Below are 23,671 nucleotides of genomic sequence, written 5' to 3'. Positions count from 1 at the left end.
CATGATATATATCGTACTATTTATTGGTTTTCTTTACGCCAAAGTATAGGAAGTGAATTAAGGAACAAGTCACATAAGCAAACAGCTATGGTACCGTAAGTAGAGTGTTCAGACTCCAAAGTTTGAAAGAACGAAAGAAATTGAAGTCAAAATAAGGGAGTGCCTTTATTGCCCGTCTTGTCTCTTGCTTCATCAACCTCTGCTCCTCCATTAAATGCAAGCTTCGGATGCCATGATCGATATACTTGTGTATAAGCCTTACATAATAGTATATAAATATTTATTTTTTTGTCGACAAAGAAAACTCAATCGAACAAAAACTTTTAAATATGTCTCTTACAAATTGTGAGAAAATTTTCCGATAAATAAGGGAGGTTCTGAGATGTTTGTAAATAGATGCATCGGCACTTCGGACGTGCTGAGGCGCTTGTAAAGAGGCGCCTTACCACTTCTCTTGTTGCCCTGGAAATCCCAGGGCAGAGGGGGAGGCGTCTATGCACCCGTTAAGCGGCGCATGGAAGCCCTGCTTGTTAAGAGCTATGAGTTTTCATGGATCATTGTCGCCAAAAAATGTCTTTTGGTCATATTTTCGAGATTTGTGACTTATATATCAATCTATCTGAATGAATTAAACTAATGAGAGACAATATATCATCAACTTTGAGAAGATCAAACAAAGGAAGAGCATTTTGCATTCATTTTAAACTTCTTCTTCTAAAAAAATAGTTTGCTTCATTTCAAGGTTATGACAATTGTGATTAGTAGTGCTACTATTATAAGTTAGAAGTCTTTATATCCTGAGAGACGATTTCCATATCCCGTGAACACCACATGCATGACAAATTCGTCTTGAAAACAAAGAATTTTTTCTTACTTCTACTTCAAATTTGCTAACATATATTCATGACTGATCCTCATGTTGTAGATTAAATGAAGGTGATAAGGAGAATCTCCACCGACAGACCCAAAATACATGATTACCCGGACCACCCAACTCGTGCCCATCTCAAGAAGATCAATACATTGTGCTTACCTTACCTACATTATAGGAGCACGTTACGAATTGGAAGCTCGAGTATAATTCGATATCCATTTTCGTTTTGCTTCACAATACTATGGTCTAGTTTACTATACTTTGATAAAACTATTCAATGTAATGTAATGTAATGTAATATACATATATCATGTATTTTATGATACATCCACACAAAACTCATGAAATTAGGCATTGATGACCCCACAAACATGTGTGCATGCAAGTGTAAAAAAAGAAAGAGTGAAATTCATTGAATGCACAGAGTGTGTCCTTTCACCATTGAAGAAAGCTCCATTAAATGCCATCATCCTCACATGCATTATCTCTCTCTTTCACATTTGGATTTTTCTTTGCATTTACTCCTCACGATACCACACACAGTGTGCGACAGTACTCTTTGCTAGCACAAATTTTGAAATATTCATTTGCCATTTTGCTATCTTAATTAATATTTCCCAGAATTTCAATCACTTTATACTCTGATGTTATATTATTACCAATTTACAGTGCTTTTATTTATGTGGCATTAATTATAGCTGAAAAAAGAATGTGTTATTCAAGTCCAAGTAAATGATCATTCATGTTCTATGCATTATTATTATCACTATAAATGTAGTCGGTCGGCTCAGTTCACAATTATAGTAGGTCGTGTTTGGATGAAAAATTTGAATTTGTAGGAAGATTTCAAATCTTAAAAACCCGGACTAGTTTGGAGGTAGGATTTGAAATTCAAAGAATATATTTTTCTAGTTTTGAGCATAACAGATACGATGGATTTAACGTGTAGATTTGAAGTGTAACTCAAAAAATCATAAATTTCATCCAAAATCAATATAAGTTCATTATCTAATTATCTTTAACTTATCTACATCAAGTTGCCAGAGCTCATTTTTTTTTTTTAATACAACGAGAGCTGGGATTTCCAAGCTGTTGCACAACCTAGACAACTAGAATTTGAACCAAAGATCTCATGTCTTAGTGTGGAGGTTGTTAGAGTAGATGTCCGACAAGTCAACTTGTGGTTTGGACTTTTATTAATTCTAATGTAAAATAATCTTTATTTTAATAATATTTTACGATTTTATTCGATTATGACATTATACTTTATCTGTATACCCATACAAGCTGCATAGATAAAGTTCTTGAATATAAAATAGGTATTATGATGTATGCGTCACAACGTAAGATCATGAAACTCATTAGGAAGTGTACCGTATATTTTAAAGAGGTTCTTAGTCGAATCAACCGCCTAAAAGAAAGATAAAGGTCGCTCGAGCTCGAGCCTACATGTAATGTAAACGTCATGTTTCATTGACAATGACATGGAGATATCCATTCACACAGATAGATGATCACATGATATGCACTGAACAACCCTCCCTCTGACTGTCCGAGTGATTTTCACTTATCGAGTGGAATAGTCCGCAGTTATGGTTATAGACCATTAGTCATTTGACCCGAGAAAATGGAAGGGACTATACGTACTAGCATGCACTTTGATCCGTTTACCTACTCCATAGAGGGTCATCAGGTGGCGAGGTTGGGTGTAGTTTCGAAATTCGTATGAGTAAATGCATTGTAGTTGGGGATTCACCGTTCGCCTACAGATGAAGATGTGATCTGATGAGTTAATAGTGCAAGGAGTCTTTGGCCATAGCAATAAATGTGCTTTAGAGAAATGTGTTTTCTTAGTTGCACATTGCATGCCACTATTAGTTCTCAAAGATAAATCGTGTCATTATCGAATGCATATGCAACTCTCGATATACCAATAGTTGTAGATTCGATCGGGATATATATGCTAAAGGGACCGTACTGTACGCTAACCGTGACTAAAGGTTCTTGCAGGCACTATCAGTTATACCTAGGAGATCATGAGACGATACTACTAGACGCTCTTACCAAGACCCGATAGATGCATTCAGAAATGAGTTCAACATTCTTGATAAAAATGTTGATGAAAAGAATGAGACTAACAAGGGTAAGCCGAATAAGAATAAATTTTATTCTGAATCACATGGAGATGTGAACCAACGGCTAGCTGTAACTCTGAACCATTGAGGATCACATAAGTATCGGACTATGTGTTCCTGTTGAGATAGTCAAATTTAATGGAGTTGGAATTTGGCGACTATATTTTGATGGAGATCAAACAGGAGGCTTATAAAAGAGTTTATGAGCTGATTCTATATGATGAAAGAAATGTAAGTTTGTATGATTGCTAATTGAAGAAGGAGAGTGCAACTGAATGTCTTGTGAAGGAGTTCACTAAAACTAGCAACCGTCCAATATGGTAAGTGAAAATTTTGATATTTGAAATTTTCGATTTTTATCATATGAATGAGACTTGTATCATTGATACATCGACGCTCTCGAATCGTCGATTGATGTTATAATGAGTTCGGAATCATTTATTTAGTGAATTGATAATTTATTAATTAAATGATTGTGCTAGTAGTAATGACTAATAACATGCACAAATTCTCATAAATATTATAGAAGAATCTATAATTAAATTAACAAATGAATTATTTTTATAAATTAAATAATTGTTATTTAATTTAATTTAATGAATACATTATATATTAATTATACGGGAGTTTTAATATATGATATACGTAGAGTCTTTCTGTGAGAAGGACTCCTAATTAGTTTAGGAGTCGACCTCTATATATACATCATATGAGATCAAAAATTAAAAACAAGTTTTGCACACAATATTGCATACAAAAATCCACAATAATCCTTCCATTCCCTTGAACAATGTCTCGGCCACCATAAGGAAATTGGAAGAAATTTTGGCAACAAAGAGCAAATTAGATTTGCTTAATAATAATTATGGATTTCTATAATATTTTTTAAGAATTGATTAAGAATAAATTAAGCAAAAATCCATGTTTATGAGTCATGGAACTCACGACCTCTTTACAATTAATTTGTGAAATTTTCGGCCATCTCCTTCTTGAACAGCTGCTCCACTTCGTCTCTAGTTTTTTGAAATTTGGAGGCTACAGTCTCAACATACAAATCACCTACAATTTCTAGTACAGTCCAAGTGAGGAACAAAATTTTCGATCGTGGACTCAATTAGACGATCGAAGGAACAAACCGTTCCTATGTATTTACAAGAAGGACTATCTCCACGTAAAAACCGGAACAGTTTAGAGTCCGTCGTTCTAAACGCAAAAGTAGGATTCTAAAACATCCTATAAATGGTTTTACACACACAACGTCCAAACAAAAATTTTTAAACTTTCGGTGCGTCTTAGATACCGATGTCCCAATAGAGGTTTCATCTTTACTACTAGATCGGTCGACTTGCAAGCACCTAAATGCCAGAAATAAATTAACGTGAAATCTGAGAGTTAAGGAAACTTATAAACGGGGACACAATAAATACAAGAATTTTTCTTCGTCCAATAAATTCAGCCATTATATCCTCTTTCATGTTATTGAAAATTATTGCGCGACATATTCAGTCGATAAGAGAAATAAATGCTCCTATCTAGAATCTGAATAAATCTCCATATTAATGCAAGTGTGAGCATTCAATGCGTAGCCGGCCGATGTGTCGCCGGTGTGATCTGTAAAGTTCTCTGTTATGTCTTTTCACGTTATCTTTGATCAAGATTTCAAAAGGGTTTTCAATTTTTACTTTTTACACTTCACTTCTATCCTGAATGTAATTTAGTTCCGAGTATCTTTGAGATTCGAGGGTTGTATTTTCTTGGTTTCTTGTACATTTTGTAATGTTGTTTGAAAGGAAAAGGTAATATTTTTGAAGAATCATTAGACTGTTTGTGTGTGTGTGTGTGTTTTTGTTAATGGGGAGAGCACCATGTTGTGACAAAAAAGGGTTAAAGAAAGGACCCTGGACTTCTGAGGAAGATGAGAAATTGGTTGACTATATCAGCAAAAACGGCCATGGGAGCTGGCGATCTCTCCCCAAACTTGCAGGTTTTTTCCCTTTTTTTCTTACTTTCAAGAATATATGATTCGGCATGTCAAATCTTCGAATTTATAACTGTCATGTTACACTGACGGTAGGTATTAGTTATGATAGAATGAATGAATATATACCACGAGCTTTATACACCGATTCAAAAAGGACCTGAAGCAGAGAATAATATATAGCGGCAAATTAAGTAAGTTTTGAAATGGAATTATGGGAATTCTTATTAAATGTGTGTGGATATGGTTTTGAGCTGAGCTGAGCTGAGCGAGGATCAGCAGGTGGTTGACAAGTCTTCGTGTCTCGCTCTTGAATTTGTATCTCTAGGAGTTCGATGCACCGCACCTTGGAAGATGTCAGTTTGTTTAGTTATCGTGATTCTTTCTACAGGTCTTCTTCGTTGTGGGAAGAGTTGCAGGCTACGATGGACAAATTATCTAAGGCCAGACATCAAACGAGGACCATTCACACCTGATGAAGAAAAGCTTGTCATTCAGTTGCATGCCATCCTTGGAAACAGGTTATGGTTACGATAGATTGATTGTCGGACATATTATTTTCAGTTGTAATGTGAGATCGCCTGTGATAATTCAATCTTGCATCACCATGAATTGATGCGTGACACAGCTTCGAATTGAGTTGCAAGTTTGATCTTGCATCACCACTGGCAATAATAAGTTTCGAAAACTCTGGTTACAGAGGCTCACAGGCCCTTGTTGTTGGGATCTGTATTTTTTTTAAGAAAATGATGAACGGAGTTGTTAATTGCTCTTTTCTAAAAGATTTTTCGCATTGCTCATGCAATCCGATGTGGAACTACGTGCATCATGAAAGGCAGATACACCAGGCCGATAAAATGTTTCAGTAACTGTCCATGTTCATTATAATCTTTCTTTCACTAATATTGGATGTTTATTTTCTTCAGATGGGCCGCCATTGCTTCCCAATTACAGGGCAGAACAGACAATGAAATCAAGAATTTGTGGAACACTCATCTGAAGAAGCGTCTGCTGCAGATGGGAATCGACCCGCAGACACACGAGCATGCATCGGTATCTGATGCATCATTATCAAATCGACTTCCCTCGTCTCCTTCAATGCGCCACATGGCACAATGGGAGAGCGCCAGGCTCGAAGCCGAAGCCCGACTTTCCAAGGAATCCCTACTCTTGAACCCAACGACGCTACAAAAATCAGACACCGATTACTTCTTACGTCTGTGGAATTCTGAGGTTGGAGAGACGTTTCGTAGACTGAAAAATGAGGAGAAAACAGAGAAACTGTATTGTCAAAGTCCCATCTCATCATCACTAACAAAGTGTGGTTCGATATCAGGAATGACAACCGAATTTGGTCTGGGTCAAGTAGGTTCCTTGGACGCAGGGAACATGAAAGACCACGATCCTGAGCTCAAGATCATCAAATCTTGCACAGACAATGTTCAACCTGGATTGGATTCAGCGAATTCAAATGAATTGGAGGATTCATCTGAATCTGCATTGCAGCTGCTTTTTGATTTTCCAAGCAATAATGACATGAGCTTCTTGGGACATCATGATTTCTGTAGCTTATGGTAGTTTATACACAAAAAGCTGAAGTTTGCATCTTTCTCCACTTCAAGCTTTTGGCTGAATTTCGCTTGTTGCTTCAGTGCTACCGAAATTCGGTTCGTTTGTTTTTCATCACCTTCAGCTTTTGGAAATATTGAAGATCCTACTGTTTCTGGTTATCACCATCTCAGGAAGAATATATTGCAAAAACTCGTTGGGGCTTTCTACAAACCAATTTGCCTAGAGGTTTCCAGTCAGACCCGAGTGCGTGCGGAAAAAAAATGCAAAACATTACACCCCTCTCACCTATCTCTTTTTATGCAATCTTGCATATAATTGAAGAAGACTTTGTTGTACTGGATGACACAAGTATTGGCTTCAGATTGTAACCTCTCAATGGGGAACTTGGTTAGTTCTGTTAAATGCCATTTTCTTACTCTACTAGAGAAGTAATTTCACCAATATGGGCTTTCATGCATCCTCCTTTTGTTTAAAATTCATTTAGATCTGTAAATATCTCATGTTTGTTATTGAAGAAGGCGGATTTGAACGTTAGATTCTCATGATTGACAAATCAGTTTTAAGATGTAAAATTGGGACATGGATCCTCCATGCTATAACCATTGGTTTAAGTGCACCAATAAACTTGGGACATAGATTCTCTGAAGTGCGCAGCATTTATTGGGACATGGATCCTCTATAGCGCGCAGCATGGTGTTGTGCACGCTATAACCATTGGATCAAGTGGACCTTCTATAAAGTTGGCCAATAGAGTTCGAACGAAAAGGCTTCTGCATTGGGCGAGACAAATGCTTTAATTCTGCTTACCGGTCGACAACGTCACATGGAATTCAACATGCTCTGAGCAATGATTTGTAGTTGCATGTTATGAACACCAAAGCTGTTTTCATAACCGAAAAGTACTCGAACTATACATAAACAGACGAGGAAAAATAACAAGATCAACACCCATGATTTCTTGAACACAGAAAAAAACCATATCAAGCAACAAAATTTACGAGGGAATCTTGAAACTTGAGGGTCGTTCTTTGCTAAACTTAAGATACTTCACCTTAAAAGCATCCAAAAGATTTCGTAGGAATCTGCTTGGTTGCACGGTATGTATTAGCCGCCTCTACTGTATTGAATATCTCATCTTTACGTGCAGCTTCAACCATGGCTCTCTTCTCTTCTGCCTGCTTGTGGATTAGTGCCACCTTGTTTTTCACACTTTCTGCATAATATGCCTTCTTCTTCTCTAGTTTTTCCTGCAGAGATACAAGTCTAGCTCAACATTTCATATCTATTAACTTTCAAACTTTGTTCGGGATTTCATGGAAACTGAAATGGTGATCATGAATAGCTTAATTGGACATGAGAATTTGAAGATGTAAATGAGCAATCGAACTTGAGTGTTTTTACCTCAAGTTTTCGTAGTTGGGCGTCAAGAGATGCCTTCTTGGTGTTTTCCCATGAAGCTATATCTGCGACCTCCTTTTGAGCCCTGTCCCATCATATAAATTGTGATAACAATCAACCAGCAGGTTCTTAAAGCATAAAATGGAAACTTCCAAGAAACAAGGAGATATTTTCTTGATTGCAGACAAATTTACAAGTAGATCTATGAATAAACCAACGATGAAGTCAGATTCCGATGGCGTTCATTTTCACCGATGCCTGTTCCTCTTTATCTGAAGCAAGTTCACAATCTCAAACAGTTCCAAGTTCATACGAAAAATGTTCATAACTCTTTAAGGATCAAGAATTAGCCCCCATCGTAATCGATTATTCCCCACATTTCATAGTTGCAACATGATTTCTTACAATCGTTTACAAGACTTTAGAAGTGATCACTTGGGAGAATTCAGAGCCTTACTTGTTCTCCACTTTGCTTTTTTCGTTTTCCTCCCACGCCTTGATGTACGACGACTTCTTGTCACCTTCAAGTTTCGCAAGAGCAATATCTGTAAAATATTTTAGACACGAGTCATTCCCATTTGCATCCACACAAACTTTACTTGTTCTTTCAATAATTTATCCTCCCTCCATCAAACTTGAATAAATCGAATCATATACGGTAAAACACCTCTATCAAGGGATCCTTTTGAGCTTTTCTTTGCAACAGGTTCTGGAGCATCTGCACGAAAATTTGGACACAATGTCTCACATTAAGTCTAAACACAATCCTTAAACTTCATGTGTAACTTTTCAAATGATTTGGGTCAGACTCTAATAAACCAAATCCAACTTCACCAAAATTTGCCAAATCAACCCTTTTTTTTTGGTTTTCCCAGCTTAGATGAAATGTGATACGTAACAGAACAAGATTCATAACAAGAAACGGTCCATTAACCATATCCAACATACTGTAACTCAATCTGCCATCTTACAAGATCTTCTGCGCACATCCTAGGAGCATAGCAAGTGAATTAATTTGTCGAGACGCCTGATGCTACAGAATCGTACTCCACGAATATTTAAACAAAAAAACAGGGTTTTATTCAATCAACGTTACTTGTAACAGGTTTAGCGGCCTCGGCTGGAGGTGGCGCGACTACAGGCTTATCTTCAACAACGTGGCACGGCTTCTCAACCACCGACGCAAGCGGTGGCTCAGCCGCTTCAGGATTCTTCGTAACAACTTCTGCGTGAGGTGGCTCGAAGGCAGGCTTATCTTGAACAGCTCGGTTCGGCTTCTCAACGACCGGCCCAAGTTCAACCGATGGCTCCGCCGCTTCAGGATTCTTCGTGACAACTTCCTCAGCCACTGCGGTTGTCATTCTTATTTATAAAAATTAATAACAATAATAATATAGAGAACGGAGGTGGGTGAGACCTCTTACAATGGAGAATCAAGGTAGAAGAAATGAACTCATGTTACAAGAAAATCTCCGACGGTAAATATTAATGGAAGAATATAACATGCAGAAAGGAGAGAAAATTGCTATTAAAAGATAGTTAAGAAATGATAATAAATATTAATTATTGAATTTTTATTTTTTATTTTGGAAAACTTTTTAAAAATAGTTAAAGTAAATAAAATGATTAATCTTTCCCTTTGATGACTATTTTCACCATTAACAATAAAGATGGAAGGTGAAAAGGTTTAGCAGCAAATTTGTTTCAATTTAAATAAATTTTTTTAAATAATTGAGTTTAAATCCGAGATCTCGTTCAAAATATTATTATCAGATTTATCATAAATCATCGTCATGTGTTATATAACCAAGGGTTGGAATATATTTATACATTATTATATTTGATAAAAAAGATATCAAAGAGTTTATTTTTGTATATTATATGGATGATCTTCTCAAGGAAAAAAAAAGATTTATAAGTAGTTGTTAATGGATTTGAAGTTAACAAATTCTGAGCAGTCGGTACCAATTTATGCCGAATTGCTCCACATATAGTTCCAAAATTGGTGTAAATTTGAGTTTTCTCTTATATATAATATATAATAATATACATTATTTGGATTGACACAGCCGAAAAAATCTCCATAATATTCCATTACAACACATAGAGGAGTAGATCTCTTGTGAGATGGTCTCACGAATCTTTATCTGTAAGACGGGTCAACCCTACCGATATTCACAATAAAAAGTAATACTCTTAGCATAAAAAGTAATATTTTTTCATGGATGACCCAAATAAGAGATCTGTCTCATAAAATACGACCCGTGAGACCGTCTCACACAAGTTTTTGCTCACATAGAGATGCTTCCAACTTGTTAAGAGTGTGAGTCACGTGGTGGATTTCCAGATAAGAATCAGAATATAAGATGGAGACTGATCTACCAGATTCTTTAGTAGTAATTTTCCAAAAATAGTCTTTTTTAGTGAAAATGAAATTTGGATAATGATGTGATATCGTAGACACGAATCAGGTCGACTTTTTAAAATTTCCATCCCAATAAAAAATATGTATTTGCGATTGCATTGATATGATTTCGGTGACAATTTCAGTTTCAAGTTACTAAAATAAAATTTTTTTTTAGGAATATTAAAATCAATTGTGAGCCTAATCTGTTAGCCAACAACTCAATTTTCACTGATATCCGAGAGGTCCACGTGTTCGTTTCTCACCCGTGGAAATTTTTTTTAAAATTATTGAATATAAATGAATAATACAAAGTTTATTTTATTCGATTATTTGAGTATAATAAACCCAAGGGCCCTCCCTCAACTTTTAGTTTCTATTATTATTGCTACTCTTTTCTTTTAAAAAAAGAAAAGAAAAGCGTAATGGACCTAATTTTGCATAAGAGGTCATTATTTTCCATCTTTTGAAGAACAATAATTCAAGAGAGTCGCACTGGCCAGTTTTCACCAATTAATCTCTGGGGTAAGGGCCGTGCCCAAATTGTTATCCTTACAATCTATTTTGTGTTATTTTTACTTGATTGAGTACAAATAATAAGAAATAGAGTGTAAATATCGACTGTTTATTTTTTAATACAAATGTCCGGGTATCAAATTCTCTACCTCAATCTATATTTAAAAATTATGCCATTTTCTTATTCTGTATTTGCCATTTTTAGTAGTCATTCTCAGCTACAATTTGTTCGATGCAAATTATATTCATAATAATAAACAAAGTATTGGAAAGAAAACTCTTTTGTAATACGGATATTATTAATTTTGAAACACTTAAAATAAATATTATTAACTAGCGGCAGGTCCGCTAGTTAATATTGTCATCTTTTTTATCTTGTTTTTTTGCAATGAGATTGGGCCTAAATAAGTTTAAGGAAACAGTTTAGATTTATTGGGCCACTGTCCACTGGACGAATGAAGGTCGGTCTTTTCATGGGCCCAAGAATGAACTCGAAAGCTCAGTCGTTAAATGAACAAAATTCAGTTTCCTCAACCCCCATGGATTCCCGCTCTGGAAATATTCTTCCACCGGCGCCTGAAACGACGACGTGCTTACCTGAGGAAAAGACATGGGGGGAGAGGGTCTCAGAAGTAGTATTGTCGTTTTACAATTCTCTTCCCAAAAAGGGGAAGCCTCAAGGACGCGAAGTCACTGTTTTGGCGGCGTTTCTTCTCTCCACCGCAACTCAAGGTTTTTATCAGAATCCTAATATCTGATTCCTTTTGCTGTTTTTGATCCAAGTGATTTGAATTTTGTGTTTATTTATGTAAACGTTGTTAGAATTACAAGTGGTTGCGTTGGGAACTGGGACGAAATGCGTAGGGCACAAGCGGCGGAGTTTGAATGGCGACGTTGTCAATGATTCTCATGCTGAAGTCATTGCTAGAAGATCTCTTCTCAGGTAGGATTTCAGTTTCTCAAATTGTTCTTTTACTTTGGCTAAATTTTTTTGCATGAAAAGGGCGTGCTTTGTATAAAGACTACGATTTTAGATGCACGAACTGAATGAAATTTAAAATTTTAATTATTTTAACTTGAGATGGTGACTAGTTGGTTTTCCCTGGTTTTGGTCAGTCACTCTGTACAAGTGACTAATGCGGCTAGTTCAGCTATGCAGCGAAGATGAGATATCTGAAGGTATCAGGTCATCTAATTGGTTGCATATATTTAACCAGATTCTTCTATTCAGAGATTCATCGCCTCACGAAAATTTACAGTAATTATGAGCATAATAACCGAGGCACAGAGTTGCAGAATGAAGATATTACCAACTCAGTTTTCCATCTTAATTCAGATGTCCTTGGTCGAGGAAAGTTTAAATTGAAACCATGCTGGAAGTTGCATTTATATGTATCACAATTGCCATGTAGGTAGTGGATGTCTAAAATTTTTTGTAGTATTTTCTGGACATGACTTTTATTCTACCTCCAATAAGTTATGTTTCTCTGATACTGGTACAGGTGGGGATGCCTCACTTAATTCTCAGTTGTTCACTTGTTTAAATAATGGTTCATCAAATGTATCAGAGGTGCAATGCATCGCTTCGGAATGTTCTGACAGCACAATGGTATTACTGATGAATCTTTCCTTGCTAGTTTCCTTTAAATGTCTTCTGGACCGAATTATCGTACTCTTTTACATGTAGCTTTCTTGTTTTCCTTTCTTTGGCATGGGTTTTTGTAACTATAATTTGCAATGTTTTTAATAATAATAATTTATTTTCAAGATCAGTCTTCAGGTCACTGTTCTCAGGTTGCTGGTACTGTTCACAGGAAGCCTGGTCGAGGAGATACAACTTTGTCAGTAAGTTGCTCTGACAAGATTGCACGGTGGAATGTTGTTGGAGTTCAAGGTTCCTTACTTTTAGATCATGATAAATTCTTGGATGTTTCACTAATGTACTAAGCTAGGTGAATTAATGCCACACTCATGTCTTATAGATTCACCTTCAGAAAGTGATGGTTTGTCTCATCCTGAATATCATGCATCTCATGGAAACTTATGAGGAGACATCACAACACCATCTGTAGTTACTTGAAGCTTTGACTATTTATTTAAGTAGCAAATAGCAAGCGAAAAGGTTAATAGTACCCTAAAATTTGACTAATTTGGTGGATTCGCGAATAATAATCCCATTGTGTTCCTTTGATGTTCTTAATGACATGCACCCATTTCGTATTTGAACGGTATGCATCAATAACGTGAATCTTCTACTATTTTTTGAGTGGGAGAGGCGTGAGAAGCAATAACTGAGAGATTGAGCTATTGTACGGTATAAAACATATGAATTGCAACACCATTACTAGTTATAGTTTGGTAAAGTATCAAGCATTTTATCTTGCAATTGATATCGATGTCAAGGTCAGACGTTTGGTTCCATGAATTGCAAGTTGGTTTAGTTATTTAAGTGAGAAATTATGAGGAAAAAATAATTGTCTCTGTTGATAATATGGGCTAAATGTGTCATTAGGTGTACCACGTGGTTAAAAAGATTTGAGTTGTATCAGTTGTGGTTTTTGGTAAAATGATCATTTGATCCCACAAATAGATAGATATTTTTTAATTGTCCGTGCTCAATTTGCAAATGGAAATATGCTTTGGAAAATTGTAATAAGCTATGATAAATATCTTCATGTGCAAATTGGTTATTAGTTATGCACTCTCATTGAATTTTTATTTGGATACAGGAGCCCTTCTTTCTTATTTCCTGGAACCTATTTATATTTCCTCCATAACAGTTGGTATATCCCATTTTGATTCTGAAAATGTTCTTGTGGTCAATCACCTGAGAAGATCTCTGCATGAGCGAATTGTTCCATTGACTAACAAACTGATGAGTCCCTTTCAAGTCAATGAGGTCATAGTTCGCTGTTTCCCTCCATTTTGGCTATGTAGCTTGACACTGAAGATGAGCAAATGGATCTCATCAAACTCAATTTTCTTTGTAATTGACAGCCACTCCTCTGGGTTGCTCCTGGGCCGCCTGAGGAGTTTCAACATTCTGAGACTGCTCTAGAAACTTTAACTTGCGGGTGGGCTTTTGTGTTAATTATCATTGCTTCACGAGAACTATTGGTTGTTTTCAGTTACTTTATCTGATGTTGCGTTCTCCTCCGTTTGCAGTTATTCAGTATGTTGGAATAAATGTGGCTTGCATGAAGTCCTTCTCGGAACCACTGGTAGAAAGCAGGGTACTTCTGTAAAAGGAGCTTTATATCCTTCCACCGAGTCATCTTTATGCAAGTAAGTTGCTATAATTTACAATTAGTACACCAACAGCTATTTTACTCGATTGCTCGAAGCTAAAATTCGTTTCTCATACTTGTCAGAGCCATGATTGATTTGCTTCCCTGGTTCACTGTTTTCATTTAGTGAAATTCAGTTTGAAACTCTCTTACTTTGATTGATGTATAATGAAGTGTTTTAGTGTTGGTTCTCTGTCCTCATTTTTTTTTTGTTTTCCATGAGTCAACCCCCTTAATCTATGTATATGAACGATGAAGACAACCCCTTTTGTAACATGAACAGAGATATACCCAAAACCTTACTCCTCTCCAAATCAAATTCTTGGTCACACCAGACCCCAATGATTGGATCTGATGTAGTCCGCTGGGCTTATCTGTATCAGCGCACCTTATTTTTTGCAACATTGGTCGATCATATTATTCAACTACGAAATCTTTACATTCTTGTCTTTTATAAAAGCACTGAAAAGTCTAGAATAGCTTTTTTTATTTGTACATTCCACATTGAATTTTTAATGTTCTTAGGAAGCGTTTGTTGGAGTTATTTGTATCACTTGAGCGTGAGATTATGTCAGATTGCATCATCAGCGAGGTTACTTATCATGAACTCAAGGTGAGTGGCTTGGTTGTCCCCTTTGTTGATTTCTATTTTTTAATTTACAGCCACGTGGGTAAATGACATTTTCGATACAGCGCAACGCTGTTAGCTTTTGAAAAGGTTCATATTGGAAGAACTGGCTTTATAGTATTTGATCCTGTTTTGCAGGAAAGGGTTGGAGAATACCAAGCAACTTCGAAGGCTTTCAAAGGAAGCCCACATTTTAGAAACTGGATTTTGAAACCCAAAGACTCTGAGGCCTTTTCGTATGAGGGGCATAAAAGTGAGGTGCACGATGACTCTACTAAATCATAATGACCTTACAAACTAGTTGTAATAGGCATCTTTAGGGAAGAAAACAGAAAGTTTTTGATTGTCTATAGTAGCAGTTGCAAGTCATTACAAGAAACACATGTTTGAAATGCGGGTTTATTAATTCGAAAAATGGTCAATTTGTTAAATCTCATTGTTGATTCGCTATTATACGATTGGAATTTGGACATGTCCCGTCCCGTTCGATTACTTCCAGTTGATTCTGCCAACACATTATTCGTGCCTTCTGGGAAAAGCAATTTCTTGCCTTCGATGTGTAAGCCCACTTGATTTCTTTGCTATCTCACGATGCTGAAATGTAAAATTAAATTCATATAATGAGTAGTTGGCACATGTAGAAACCATTTTATGGCATTGATTAATTGCTTTGTGTCGGATATATAAACGTTGAAAATAATATGTACGAGTAGTTTATTAAAGTTTACCAATTTTGTGACATAGAAGTACTACTCGAGATTAGCTTACCATTAATATACAAAAGAATATTTAATTTTTATAAGATTCTTCTCATCGGAATTCGATATATTTCACCTGTTTATTTACAAATAACAATTAACAAAAAAGCTTGATTAGATCTACTTCTTGTCCTCGGAGTTGACAGATTCAACTCTCGGAAAATCACACCACATGTCAAGTTAGTCATGATTTCTGATTGGATAACACAAAGTCAAAACCAAAATCCCTTTTTTTCCTGTTTAGCGAATATGATTAGCCAGAATAGGACACGAAAGGCTCGAACAACAGCAGCCTTCTTTCTTGGAATCTTGATCTTCGTTGCCTTCATCACTCAGTGGATCGATGTTGTAAGTAATTTTTTGGGTCCGAGTTCACTTCATGATTTGATATTTCATGATTTTTAACAATCCCATTTCAATATTTATCTAGTCGATAATCAAAAGATCATTACAAAAGAAATTTCTCCAAGACTCATCACCACACGTATATCAGACAGAATTCGACTGTTCTCTCAAATGTTCAGAAATTTCGGTACCTGTGGCGGAGAATATAAGCACTTCATCAACAGAATCGTGCCCCGAATACTTCAGATGGATTCATGAAGATTTAAGACCATGGAAAGTTACCGGAATTACAGAAAAAATGGTAGAAAAAGCTAAAGAAGTGGCGCATATTAGGATAATCATACTGAATGGGAGGGTTTACATGGAGAAGTATAAAGAAGTTTTTCAGACAAGAGATGTTATTACAATTTGGGGGATTTTGCAGCTTCTTAGGCTGTATCCCGGAAGGCTACCGGACTTGGATTTGATGTTCGAATGTAATGATAGGCCGGTGATTAAAAAACGCAACTACATAAAAAGACCAAATGCTTTCATCCCTCCATTGTTCCATTATTGTAGCGATGATCTGAGCTTTGATATCGTTTTTCCAGATTGGTCCTTTTGGGGTTGGTAAAAAAATTTCTTTGCACATTCTTTTAGCTTGAATTTTGCATGAGAATAGTTAAAGGAAAAAATGAATGCCTTTGTGTATATACTTTTGCAGGCCAGAGGTTAATATCAGGCCTTGGGAAATATTGAAAGAGGATCTGAAAGTTGGCAACAAAAATATCGAGTGGATGGATAGAGAACCATATGCTTATTGGAAAGGAAACATAAGGTTGGGTGCAGCAAGGCGAGATTTGTTAAAATGCAATGCTACCGATGAACAGGATTGGAAAGCTCGAATCTTCAACTTGGTATGCTCAACAATAATATACATATATATATATATATATATATATATATATTTGAATAGAGAAATGTTTTTGGAGAAATATTTTTTATTCAAATTTTTCTGAAGAACGTAACAGTAAAAAAATATATCTAAAAATGTCAATAACAAACAAGTTGAAAGAAATGCATCTTTAGGACTTCTGATAGAAATATAAAATATTTTATACATGTTTTGTCTATTCTTGAAAGATTACATATGGTTCATTCAAGATTAGATTAGGGGGTAGTTTGTTAGACTTTATTTCTTGAAAATGAAGTGCCACCTACTCAATAGTTGAATTTGAATGATTTTACATGAGACTTGGAGAAACTAATTATATTACATAGTAATTAATGTTGCTTAATTTACAGGAATGGGGACAAGAGAAGAAACAAAAGTTCAGCGGTGCAGATTTAGCAAGCCAATGCACTTACAGGCATACATCAGTTTCATTTTATCAGATTGAATTATTCAAATGATTATAATTTCTTTCATGTTCTATTTCCAACATATTTGTTATATAAATTTCGATTCGGACGATGCAGATACAAGATTTACGTCGAAGGAGTTTCGTGGTCGGTCAGCGAAAAGTATATATTAGCATGTGATTCCATGAGTTTGATCATTAGTCCACAGTATTACGACTTCTTCACAAGAAGTCTGCTTCCCACAGTTCATTACTGGCCTATTAACAAAAATAACAAGTGTGGATCCATTAAATTTGCAGTAGAATGGGGCAACAAGTACACAGACAAGGTAATATAATATATATTTTATTGCCTTAATTATGAGGATTGATATTTTTAATCATTTGTGTATGTTATTAATATTTAGTCCTAAAGCAATTTCACAAAATAAATTAAAACTTCTTATAATTTAATATTTAATTTATTATTTTATAGTCAATATAACATCATATATAATATATATACACAGACACACTCACACACACTATAATTTTTAAGGCAAAAACTTGTGTGAGACAGTCTCACGAGTCGTATTTTGTGAGACGTATATCTTATTTGGATCATCCATGAAAATTATTACTTTTTATGCTAAGAGTATTACTTTTTATTGTGAATATCGGTAGGGTTGACCCGTCTCACAGATAAAGATTCGTGAGATCGTCTCACAAGAGATCTACTCTAATTTTAATCTTTTAATTAACTGCATGTATTCGATAATTAATTTCTGTCATTTCTATATATAAAAATTTGTTGAATTGGGAGAAATTGGTAAAAGAAATAGAACATTTACGTGGAAATATTAAAATTGAATAATTGAAAATCATTACTTGACTAAAATTAGTAATCGCATAAATTGAAAATTTAAATTATCTAGCTACTAAAAATCACATTTTCCCATCTAGAAACAAATTTTCCAATATACAAAATCTTGAGAAATCCCGAAGATTTAATTTCAGGTTTATAGAATGTTAATTCTTTTCTTTATCTACCATTTATATATTGCTATATCAGGCACAAGAGATTGGGAAATCAGGGAGTGATTATGTTCAAGAAAATCTGAAAATGAAGTATGTTTATGACTACATTTTCCATCTCTTGAATGAATACTCAAAGCTTATGAAATATAAGCCTTCTGTCCCCGAAGGAGCCGTCGAAGTATGCTCGGAAACATTTTTTTGTTCCGTCCGAGGATTGAGAAGGAGATTTAGGAAAGAGTCAATGGTCACAAGTGCTGCAGACTCACGCCCATGCACATTGCCTCCTTCCTTTGATCCTACGGAGCTTCGAGCACTTCGTGATCGAAAAGGAAATTTAGAAAAGCAAGCTGTGCTGTTGGAACAAAATGAAAGGAGCGGAATTATTTGAAGATTTTGTTTCCTTTTGCTTGGTTGGACCGTGGTTAAATTTTTTATTATTACTGAATGGGATTTCTGCTGTGAAAATACAGTGAAATTTGAACTCCCATGCTAGGGAATATATATTGCTTTTTATACCATTTTTTCTTCATCAAGTTATTNCATTTCAGAAAAATAGGAATAAAAACCATAAACAACAAAGTTACATCACTAAAATTCAACTGTGAAAAAGATAGAAGACAATAATAGAAAGAGTGTTTCTCTGTTACGATCTAACGAATCTATATTCGTGAGACTAATCAACTTGTTTCATACATGCAATTAAAAGAAATACTTTTGACAAAAAATAATATTTTTCATAGGTCAGATTATAGATCTGTCTCACAAAATTGACATATGAGACGATATTACGTAAATTTTTGTGAAATATAAAAAATGACAATTTAGAAGACCAAAGTTTCAATTTTTTTTGCAAAAAAATATTATGTTTGAACTATGAAGTATGAAAATTATCTGTTCACCGTGGCAAAGTAATGCATAACAAGCTAAGAAAAGTCTCTGGAGCTATGTATTCTATGGTTTTAAAATTAGTGTTGAAAATTTGCTACCAATTGTAAGTTTTATATAAAAATAATCCTTCTTCCTAAAAAATAGAAATAATGATACGAAGATCTTTAATTTATGAGTTGGTTTCTTGTGAGACGGTCTCACGAATCTTTATCTGTGAGACGGATCAACCCTACCGATACTCACAATAAAAAATAATACTCTTAGCATGAAAAATAATTTTTTTCATGGATAACCCAAATAAGAGATCCGTCTCACAAAATACGACCCGTGAGACCGTCTCACACAAGTTTTTGCCTTAATTTATAGGGAAGAAAATCATATAGAGCGACGATATTTGTAAAATTAATAAAAAAAAGAAGTTAAATTAAACAATAAATATATATTTTTTGCATAAATTTATATATTTCACTTATCATATGGTAGATAAAATTATAATAGAGTTAATTACGTTGACTTCCCTTTTGGTTTATCACAATAACAAAAATCCCGAAATAAATGCGAAAATAACAACAATCTCTTTACATTTTTACATACTTGTTGCCACCGACAATTAAAAATTTAATAAAAAAGTTTTATGATTTAAAAATATCTAAAAACATTCCAAATTTACCTTTTGGTAATATTACTTAAACAAATTATAGTTTATAATGTTTTCATAATTATTTTCTTGGGAAGTTTTGGTATTTTTAATATTCCAAAATTTTTTATTTAATAAAAAAAATGTATTTAATCCAAAAACTCTAAAACATTAAAAATATACACTTTTATTAATATTTCTTTACAAATTGTAATATTTAATATTTTCAAATTTATTTTTTCTTCAACTTATGTATTTTTATTCATGTAATATTTTATTTTAAAATATGAAAATGTAATGGTTTTTTCGTTATTTTTTGTCAAAGGTTTTTTTTATAATTTTAATTTGATTATATACCTAATCATAATTATAAAATACTAAATTGAATTTTTAAATATTTTACAAATTTGATTTAAAATTGCTATCAAATTTACTTTAATTTTAATTAATTTTATTTTAGTAATATTTTTATTTTTAATTTTAAATTTAAATGGTTTCTTATTATTTAATTTATTGTATATATAATTTAATTGACACTATGATCACACGGATAAAAATAATTAAGGTGTAATCAAATTTGCTAGCAATTAATTTGAAAGCCAATTTGTCGACTACTAAATTTTTTATTAAATCTTATAAAAAAAGTATGAAAATTTCTTAAGAAATTGTAGAATTTTTGAATTTTTAATTTTTTTTTAAATGAAGGGAGTAATATATGTGTTGTATATGCTGGCTGTTTGTATACATTAAGGTACAAGCAGAACTCAACAAACAATATAAAAGAATCACAGAAAAAAGCAATTAACATATGAATATCCTTCAAAAAAACCTCAAATTCAAACAGAATATTGCTTAAAAATTCATTCTTTTTTCCAGGAAAAAAAAAAGAGAGAAAACAAGGAAGAATGGGTGATGTATGGAAGAGCTAGGGCTTAGTAAGCTCTTTCTTTGAAGATATCCAAGCTCATTTCACTGGGATCGGTCGCCTGTAACTCGACCTGAATACCGTCTAATTCTCTCTTGAATCTGTCTTTTGAACTTGCATACAACATCTTTGTTCTCACCCTAGCTATATCTGGAGACCTGCATTATATTATATTGTAGCCACAAAAATTTTAATTTCAACAACCTTATCCACCAGATTTATTCAACACATTGATCATCTATATATATTATGCGTTTATATGGTCTAGAACGTGCTGATCTAAAATTTGGGGTTCATATGCTTGATATTGGATTTGAATTGTGGGAAAAAGTTGAGCAATTTAATTTATAGGTAAAAAATACATTCGAAAATATCTTGATGAATAAACGTAGATCAGAAAATATCAAATGTGTGTGTATTATGTATGAGCACTGACCATGCAACGAAAAAAATCTTGCTTTTATGAATATTTTCATCGGTAGTGAAATCGTAGTCGAATACAGCATATCGGCACTCATCGGCGGGCAAGCTTTCGGTGAAATCTTGGTGTGTTTCATCATGGCTACCGATCTTTTCTAGGGTGACCTGTTGGACAGTGTCATCAATCTTGAACACTAAGTATCTGTGGTTTCTTTTCGCTTTTAGTTCCAAGAATCTGAGCTTGCACTCATCATTCACAGCAATTCCAGATGCTGCGTTTGCCTGCCCGGCCAGAAAATTGCATGGATTGGCTTAAAATATTAGGGGGCAAAGAATTAAAGTAGTAAAAAAGAATCCCATATGTAATATATCATCCAACAAAAAAAAAATTGTTTTCCAAGTTAAATTTTAGGCATTTTTTCTCGAAATCTATAGATCGTCGTCTATCTCCTGCCATGCAAATTCTACGCATCAAGAATGTTAGATCAAGGAGAAGAATATATAAATCCCACCTTATCAAAGTTTACATGTAAAACACAAACAAGACTTTAGGATCTAAATAATTGTGAGGTCGCTTTCAAATACACATATTTATTAATTAAAATCAACATACCATTTTGTGAAAACTAAGCTTGATCAGAACGATGAAAATGGACAACGGGAATGGAGAAGAAGAAATAAAAAGAAGAGAAAACAATAACAATAAAAAAGAAGGATCCTTGATTTTTGGTATAGTTTATGGAGGAGTGGGAGAAAATTTCAAAGGGTTGAGAGATTTTTCAGGGTGCTTTTAGGAACAATTAAAGGAAACATTTCCCGTTTGAGGCTGATTATTAATCGCATGCAATAAAGTGTTTACTCTAAAAAAGTTCATTAATTTCCCTAGAAAAATTCATTAATTAGAATTTTAAAAGGAAAATTAAAATTTTGATCATTTATATTTGTCTATTTATGATTTTGTTTATCTATATTATCAAATTTCAATACTAATAAGCTAACTCTTTTTATTTCTACAATTTTTTTCGTAATTTTTCTATACGATGCTAATGTTTCTAGTGTTGAATTAATACTTTCATGAAAAAACCAAAATTTCAAAATAAAGAACCAACATCGCAATATATATAAATATATATAGGACCGAGTACTTATCGCTTTACAAAAACTATAGCTGGTGGTAATTGTGCAACTCAAATCTTTTAAACCGCACACCAGCTCAAGCACCACGGTTCGATCGCTCTACCAAGCAGGGACAATTATTGCATCCAACAATATCCCTTCCAATAATTGCACTCCTTGCAATTAATAGGAATCAAACTCGTGACCTTGGCTCTGATGTCAATTGTCAGGATCAAACGCTTACCACTAGGCCAAAAGCTATAGCTGTTAACCAATGCGTAAATTTATTTCCTAATACTTGTGGCAGCACATAGTGCACCTACTTGGGTGCTAATTGATCGGGCTGTTAGGCCCATGAGTCCGATGAGGTGCGTGTTTATCTGTCGGTACTTTCTCATATCCCTTAGAGATCAGTTTTACCATTTCCCTACCGTCGGCCCTGTATCCATCAGAGACAGTATTACTCGTTAAGATCTTATGTCACTCTTTTACGGCCTACTTAACCAACCAGATCAAGCGATACAATGTCAGCAGCTTGACGCATTAGAACTTCATAAGAGGTCACTCATCCTAGTACTACTCTCAATCATGCACGCTGAACCCAACATTTTCCAGGTGGATTTAAATAAATTAGACTTAAGAAATTTCATATTTAAAATATAATAAATATTTAGATAATGATATTTATACTCCACTATTTTATAAATACATTTGTTCTTTTTTTTTTTTTTTGTATAAGTTGATAATATTAACATTATGTTGTATCTAGGTAATTTTGTTAACGACTCTTAGTTCGATTGCCAGAAACTACTAAAAAAGTATCATTAAATTTGTTAATATTCATAAACATAAAATAAAAACAAATAAAAATTCAAACTATTATAAACTGAATTGATTACTACTTTTATTTCAACTTAATATACGTGTTATTTCTAAATTTTTTCAAATCAAAAGATGCTTCATTATTTTTTTTAATAATAACGTCCAATAAAAAAATTATGGATATCAAATAATAATAATGTACAAAAAAATATGAATATTAATAATCTCAGTATCTTAAAATAAAATTTTATTTATGAAATTTATCATTTAAATATTTTAAAATTAGTCATTTTAAAAGGAACTTACATTACTTGATTTTAATATCTAGTGTATATCAACATAAAAAAATAGAGTGAAAAACTATATCTTAATTATATAAAAAAAATGAATTTAATCACTAGAGGGTATATTATATATTTCGTAGAAATAATATAAAATAACATAAGACTTTAATTTTAATTTCAAATTTTATTTAATTTTAGCATTTCCCTGACTATCGCTCTTTTTAAATTAAAATTTCAAAACGTGACCGACATATATCTTATTGGTTGTACGTAGTTACAGCTATAGGGCTAGCTATTCATCTATTTATTCAATTGTTCATCGATTAT

General features: G+C 33.9%; 5 protein-coding genes across 8 annotated transcripts; 3 read left to right on the top strand and 2 right to left on the bottom strand.

The window, feature by feature from the left end:
• The first annotated feature begins 1,893 nt into the window (after positions 1–1,893).
• On the top strand, positions 1,894–7,000 carry LOC140984135 (transcription factor MYB17-like). The gene is made up of 4 exons (XM_073451366.1): positions 1,894–2,022; positions 4,326–4,993; positions 5,379–5,508; positions 5,914–7,000. The coding sequence occupies exons 2-4, from the start codon at positions 4,861–4,863 to the stop codon at positions 6,563–6,565; spliced, it is 915 nt and encodes a 304-aa protein (XP_073307467.1). The 5' UTR covers positions 1,894–2,022; positions 4,326–4,860; the 3' UTR covers positions 6,566–7,000.
• Positions 7,001–7,410: 410 nt separating this feature from the next.
• Positions 7,411–9,485, bottom strand: LOC140984136 (remorin-like). The gene is made up of 5 exons (XM_073451367.1): positions 9,054–9,485; positions 8,625–8,675; positions 8,415–8,502; positions 7,961–8,042; positions 7,411–7,806 (listed from the first exon to the last, which is right to left on the bottom strand). The coding sequence occupies exons 1-5, from the start codon at positions 9,316–9,318 to the stop codon at positions 7,612–7,614; spliced, it is 681 nt and encodes a 226-aa protein (XP_073307468.1). The 5' UTR covers positions 9,319–9,485; the 3' UTR covers positions 7,411–7,611.
• Positions 9,486–11,397: 1,912 nt separating this feature from the next.
• Positions 11,398–15,223, top strand: LOC140984134 (tRNA-specific adenosine deaminase TAD1-like). Of its 4 annotated transcripts, none has more exons than XM_073451363.1 (10): positions 11,398–11,609; positions 11,700–11,820; positions 12,095–12,285; positions 12,380–12,486; positions 12,651–12,771; positions 13,607–13,776; positions 13,875–13,951; positions 14,043–14,162; positions 14,690–14,777; positions 14,931–15,223. In XM_073451363.1, the coding sequence occupies exons 1-10, from the start codon at positions 11,417–11,419 to the stop codon at positions 15,075–15,077; spliced, it is 1,335 nt and encodes a 444-aa protein (XP_073307464.1). In that variant the 5' UTR covers positions 11,398–11,416; the 3' UTR covers positions 15,078–15,223. The 4 variants fall into 4 exon arrangements, with proteins under 4 accessions (XP_073307464.1, XP_073307463.1, XP_073307462.1 ...); XM_073451362.1 differs by having other exon boundaries at positions 12,029–12,285; positions 12,672–12,771; XM_073451361.1 differs by having other exon boundaries at positions 12,029–12,285.
• A 146-nt stretch (positions 15,224–15,369) lies between these two features.
• On the top strand, positions 15,370–18,769 carry LOC140984137 (uncharacterized). The gene is made up of 6 exons (XM_073451368.1): positions 15,370–15,898; positions 15,981–16,504; positions 16,599–16,791; positions 17,180–17,244; positions 17,354–17,564; positions 18,287–18,769. Exons 1-6 carry the CDS (start codon positions 15,737–15,739, stop codon positions 18,638–18,640), a joined length of 1,509 nt encoding a protein of 502 aa, XP_073307469.1. The 5' UTR covers positions 15,370–15,736; the 3' UTR covers positions 18,641–18,769.
• A 1,786-nt stretch (positions 18,770–20,555) lies between these two features.
• Positions 20,556–21,880, bottom strand: LOC140985152 (actin-depolymerizing factor 7-like). The gene is made up of 3 exons (XM_073452918.1): positions 21,736–21,880; positions 21,139–21,404; positions 20,556–20,860 (listed from the first exon to the last, which is right to left on the bottom strand). Exons 1-3 carry the CDS (start codon positions 21,736–21,738, stop codon positions 20,710–20,712), a joined length of 420 nt encoding a protein of 139 aa, XP_073309019.1. The 5' UTR covers positions 21,739–21,880; the 3' UTR covers positions 20,556–20,709.
• Between the last annotated feature and the right edge of the window lie 1,791 nt (positions 21,881–23,671).

Source organism: Primulina huaijiensis, chromosome 9 (genome assembly GCF_012295235.1).
Source record: "Primulina huaijiensis isolate GDHJ02 chromosome 9, ASM1229523v2, whole genome shotgun sequence".
NCBI classification, from domain to species: domain Eukaryota; kingdom Viridiplantae; phylum Streptophyta; class Magnoliopsida; order Lamiales; family Gesneriaceae; genus Primulina; species Primulina huaijiensis.
The sequence above is the reverse complement of the archived record's forward strand: the minus strand, read 5'-3'. Positions and strand labels throughout refer to the sequence as shown.

Coding starts and splice junctions, on each gene's coding strand:
- LOC140984136 (XM_073451367.1), bottom strand. CDS start 9,318: ATGACAACCGCAGTGGCTGAGGAAGTTGTCACGAAGAATCCTGAAGCG. Junction 8,676..9,053: donor GGCCGCTAAACCTGTTACAA/GTAACGTTGATT, acceptor ATTTTCGTGCAG/ATGCTCCAGAACCTGTTGCA. Junction 8,503..8,624: donor AAAAGGATCCCTTGATAGAG/GTGTTTTACCGT, acceptor AATATTTTACAG/ATATTGCTCTTGCGAAACTT.
- LOC140984135 (XM_073451366.1), top strand. CDS start 4,861: ATGGGGAGAGCACCATGTTGTGACAAAAAAGGGTTAAAGAAAGGACCC. Junction 4,994..5,378: donor ATCTCTCCCCAAACTTGCAG/GTTTTTTCCCTT, acceptor TTCTTTCTACAG/GTCTTCTTCGTTGTGGGAAG. Junction 5,509..5,913: donor CATGCCATCCTTGGAAACAG/GTTATGGTTACG, acceptor TATTTTCTTCAG/ATGGGCCGCCATTGCTTCCC.
- LOC140984134 (XM_073451361.1), top strand. CDS start 11,417: ATGGATTCCCGCTCTGGAAATATTCTTCCACCGGCGCCTGAAACGACG. Junction 11,610..11,699: donor TCTCTCCACCGCAACTCAAG/GTTTTTATCAGA, acceptor AAACGTTGTTAG/AATTACAAGTGGTTGCGTTG. Junction 13,777..13,874: donor GTCCCTTTCAAGTCAATGAG/GTCATAGTTCGC, acceptor TGTAATTGACAG/CCACTCCTCTGGGTTGCTCC.
- LOC140985152 (XM_073452918.1), bottom strand. Junction 20,861..21,138: donor AAGATTTTTTTCGTTGCATG/GTCAGTGCTCAT, acceptor AATATAATGCAG/GTCTCCAGATATAGCTAGGG.
- LOC140984137 (XM_073451368.1), top strand. CDS start 15,737: ATGATTTCTGATTGGATAACACAAAGTCAAAACCAAAATCCCTTTTTT. Junction 16,792..17,179: donor AAGCTCGAATCTTCAACTTG/GTATGCTCAACA, acceptor CTTAATTTACAG/GAATGGGGACAAGAGAAGAA. Junction 17,245..17,353: donor GCAAGCCAATGCACTTACAG/GCATACATCAGT, acceptor CGGACGATGCAG/ATACAAGATTTACGTCGAAG.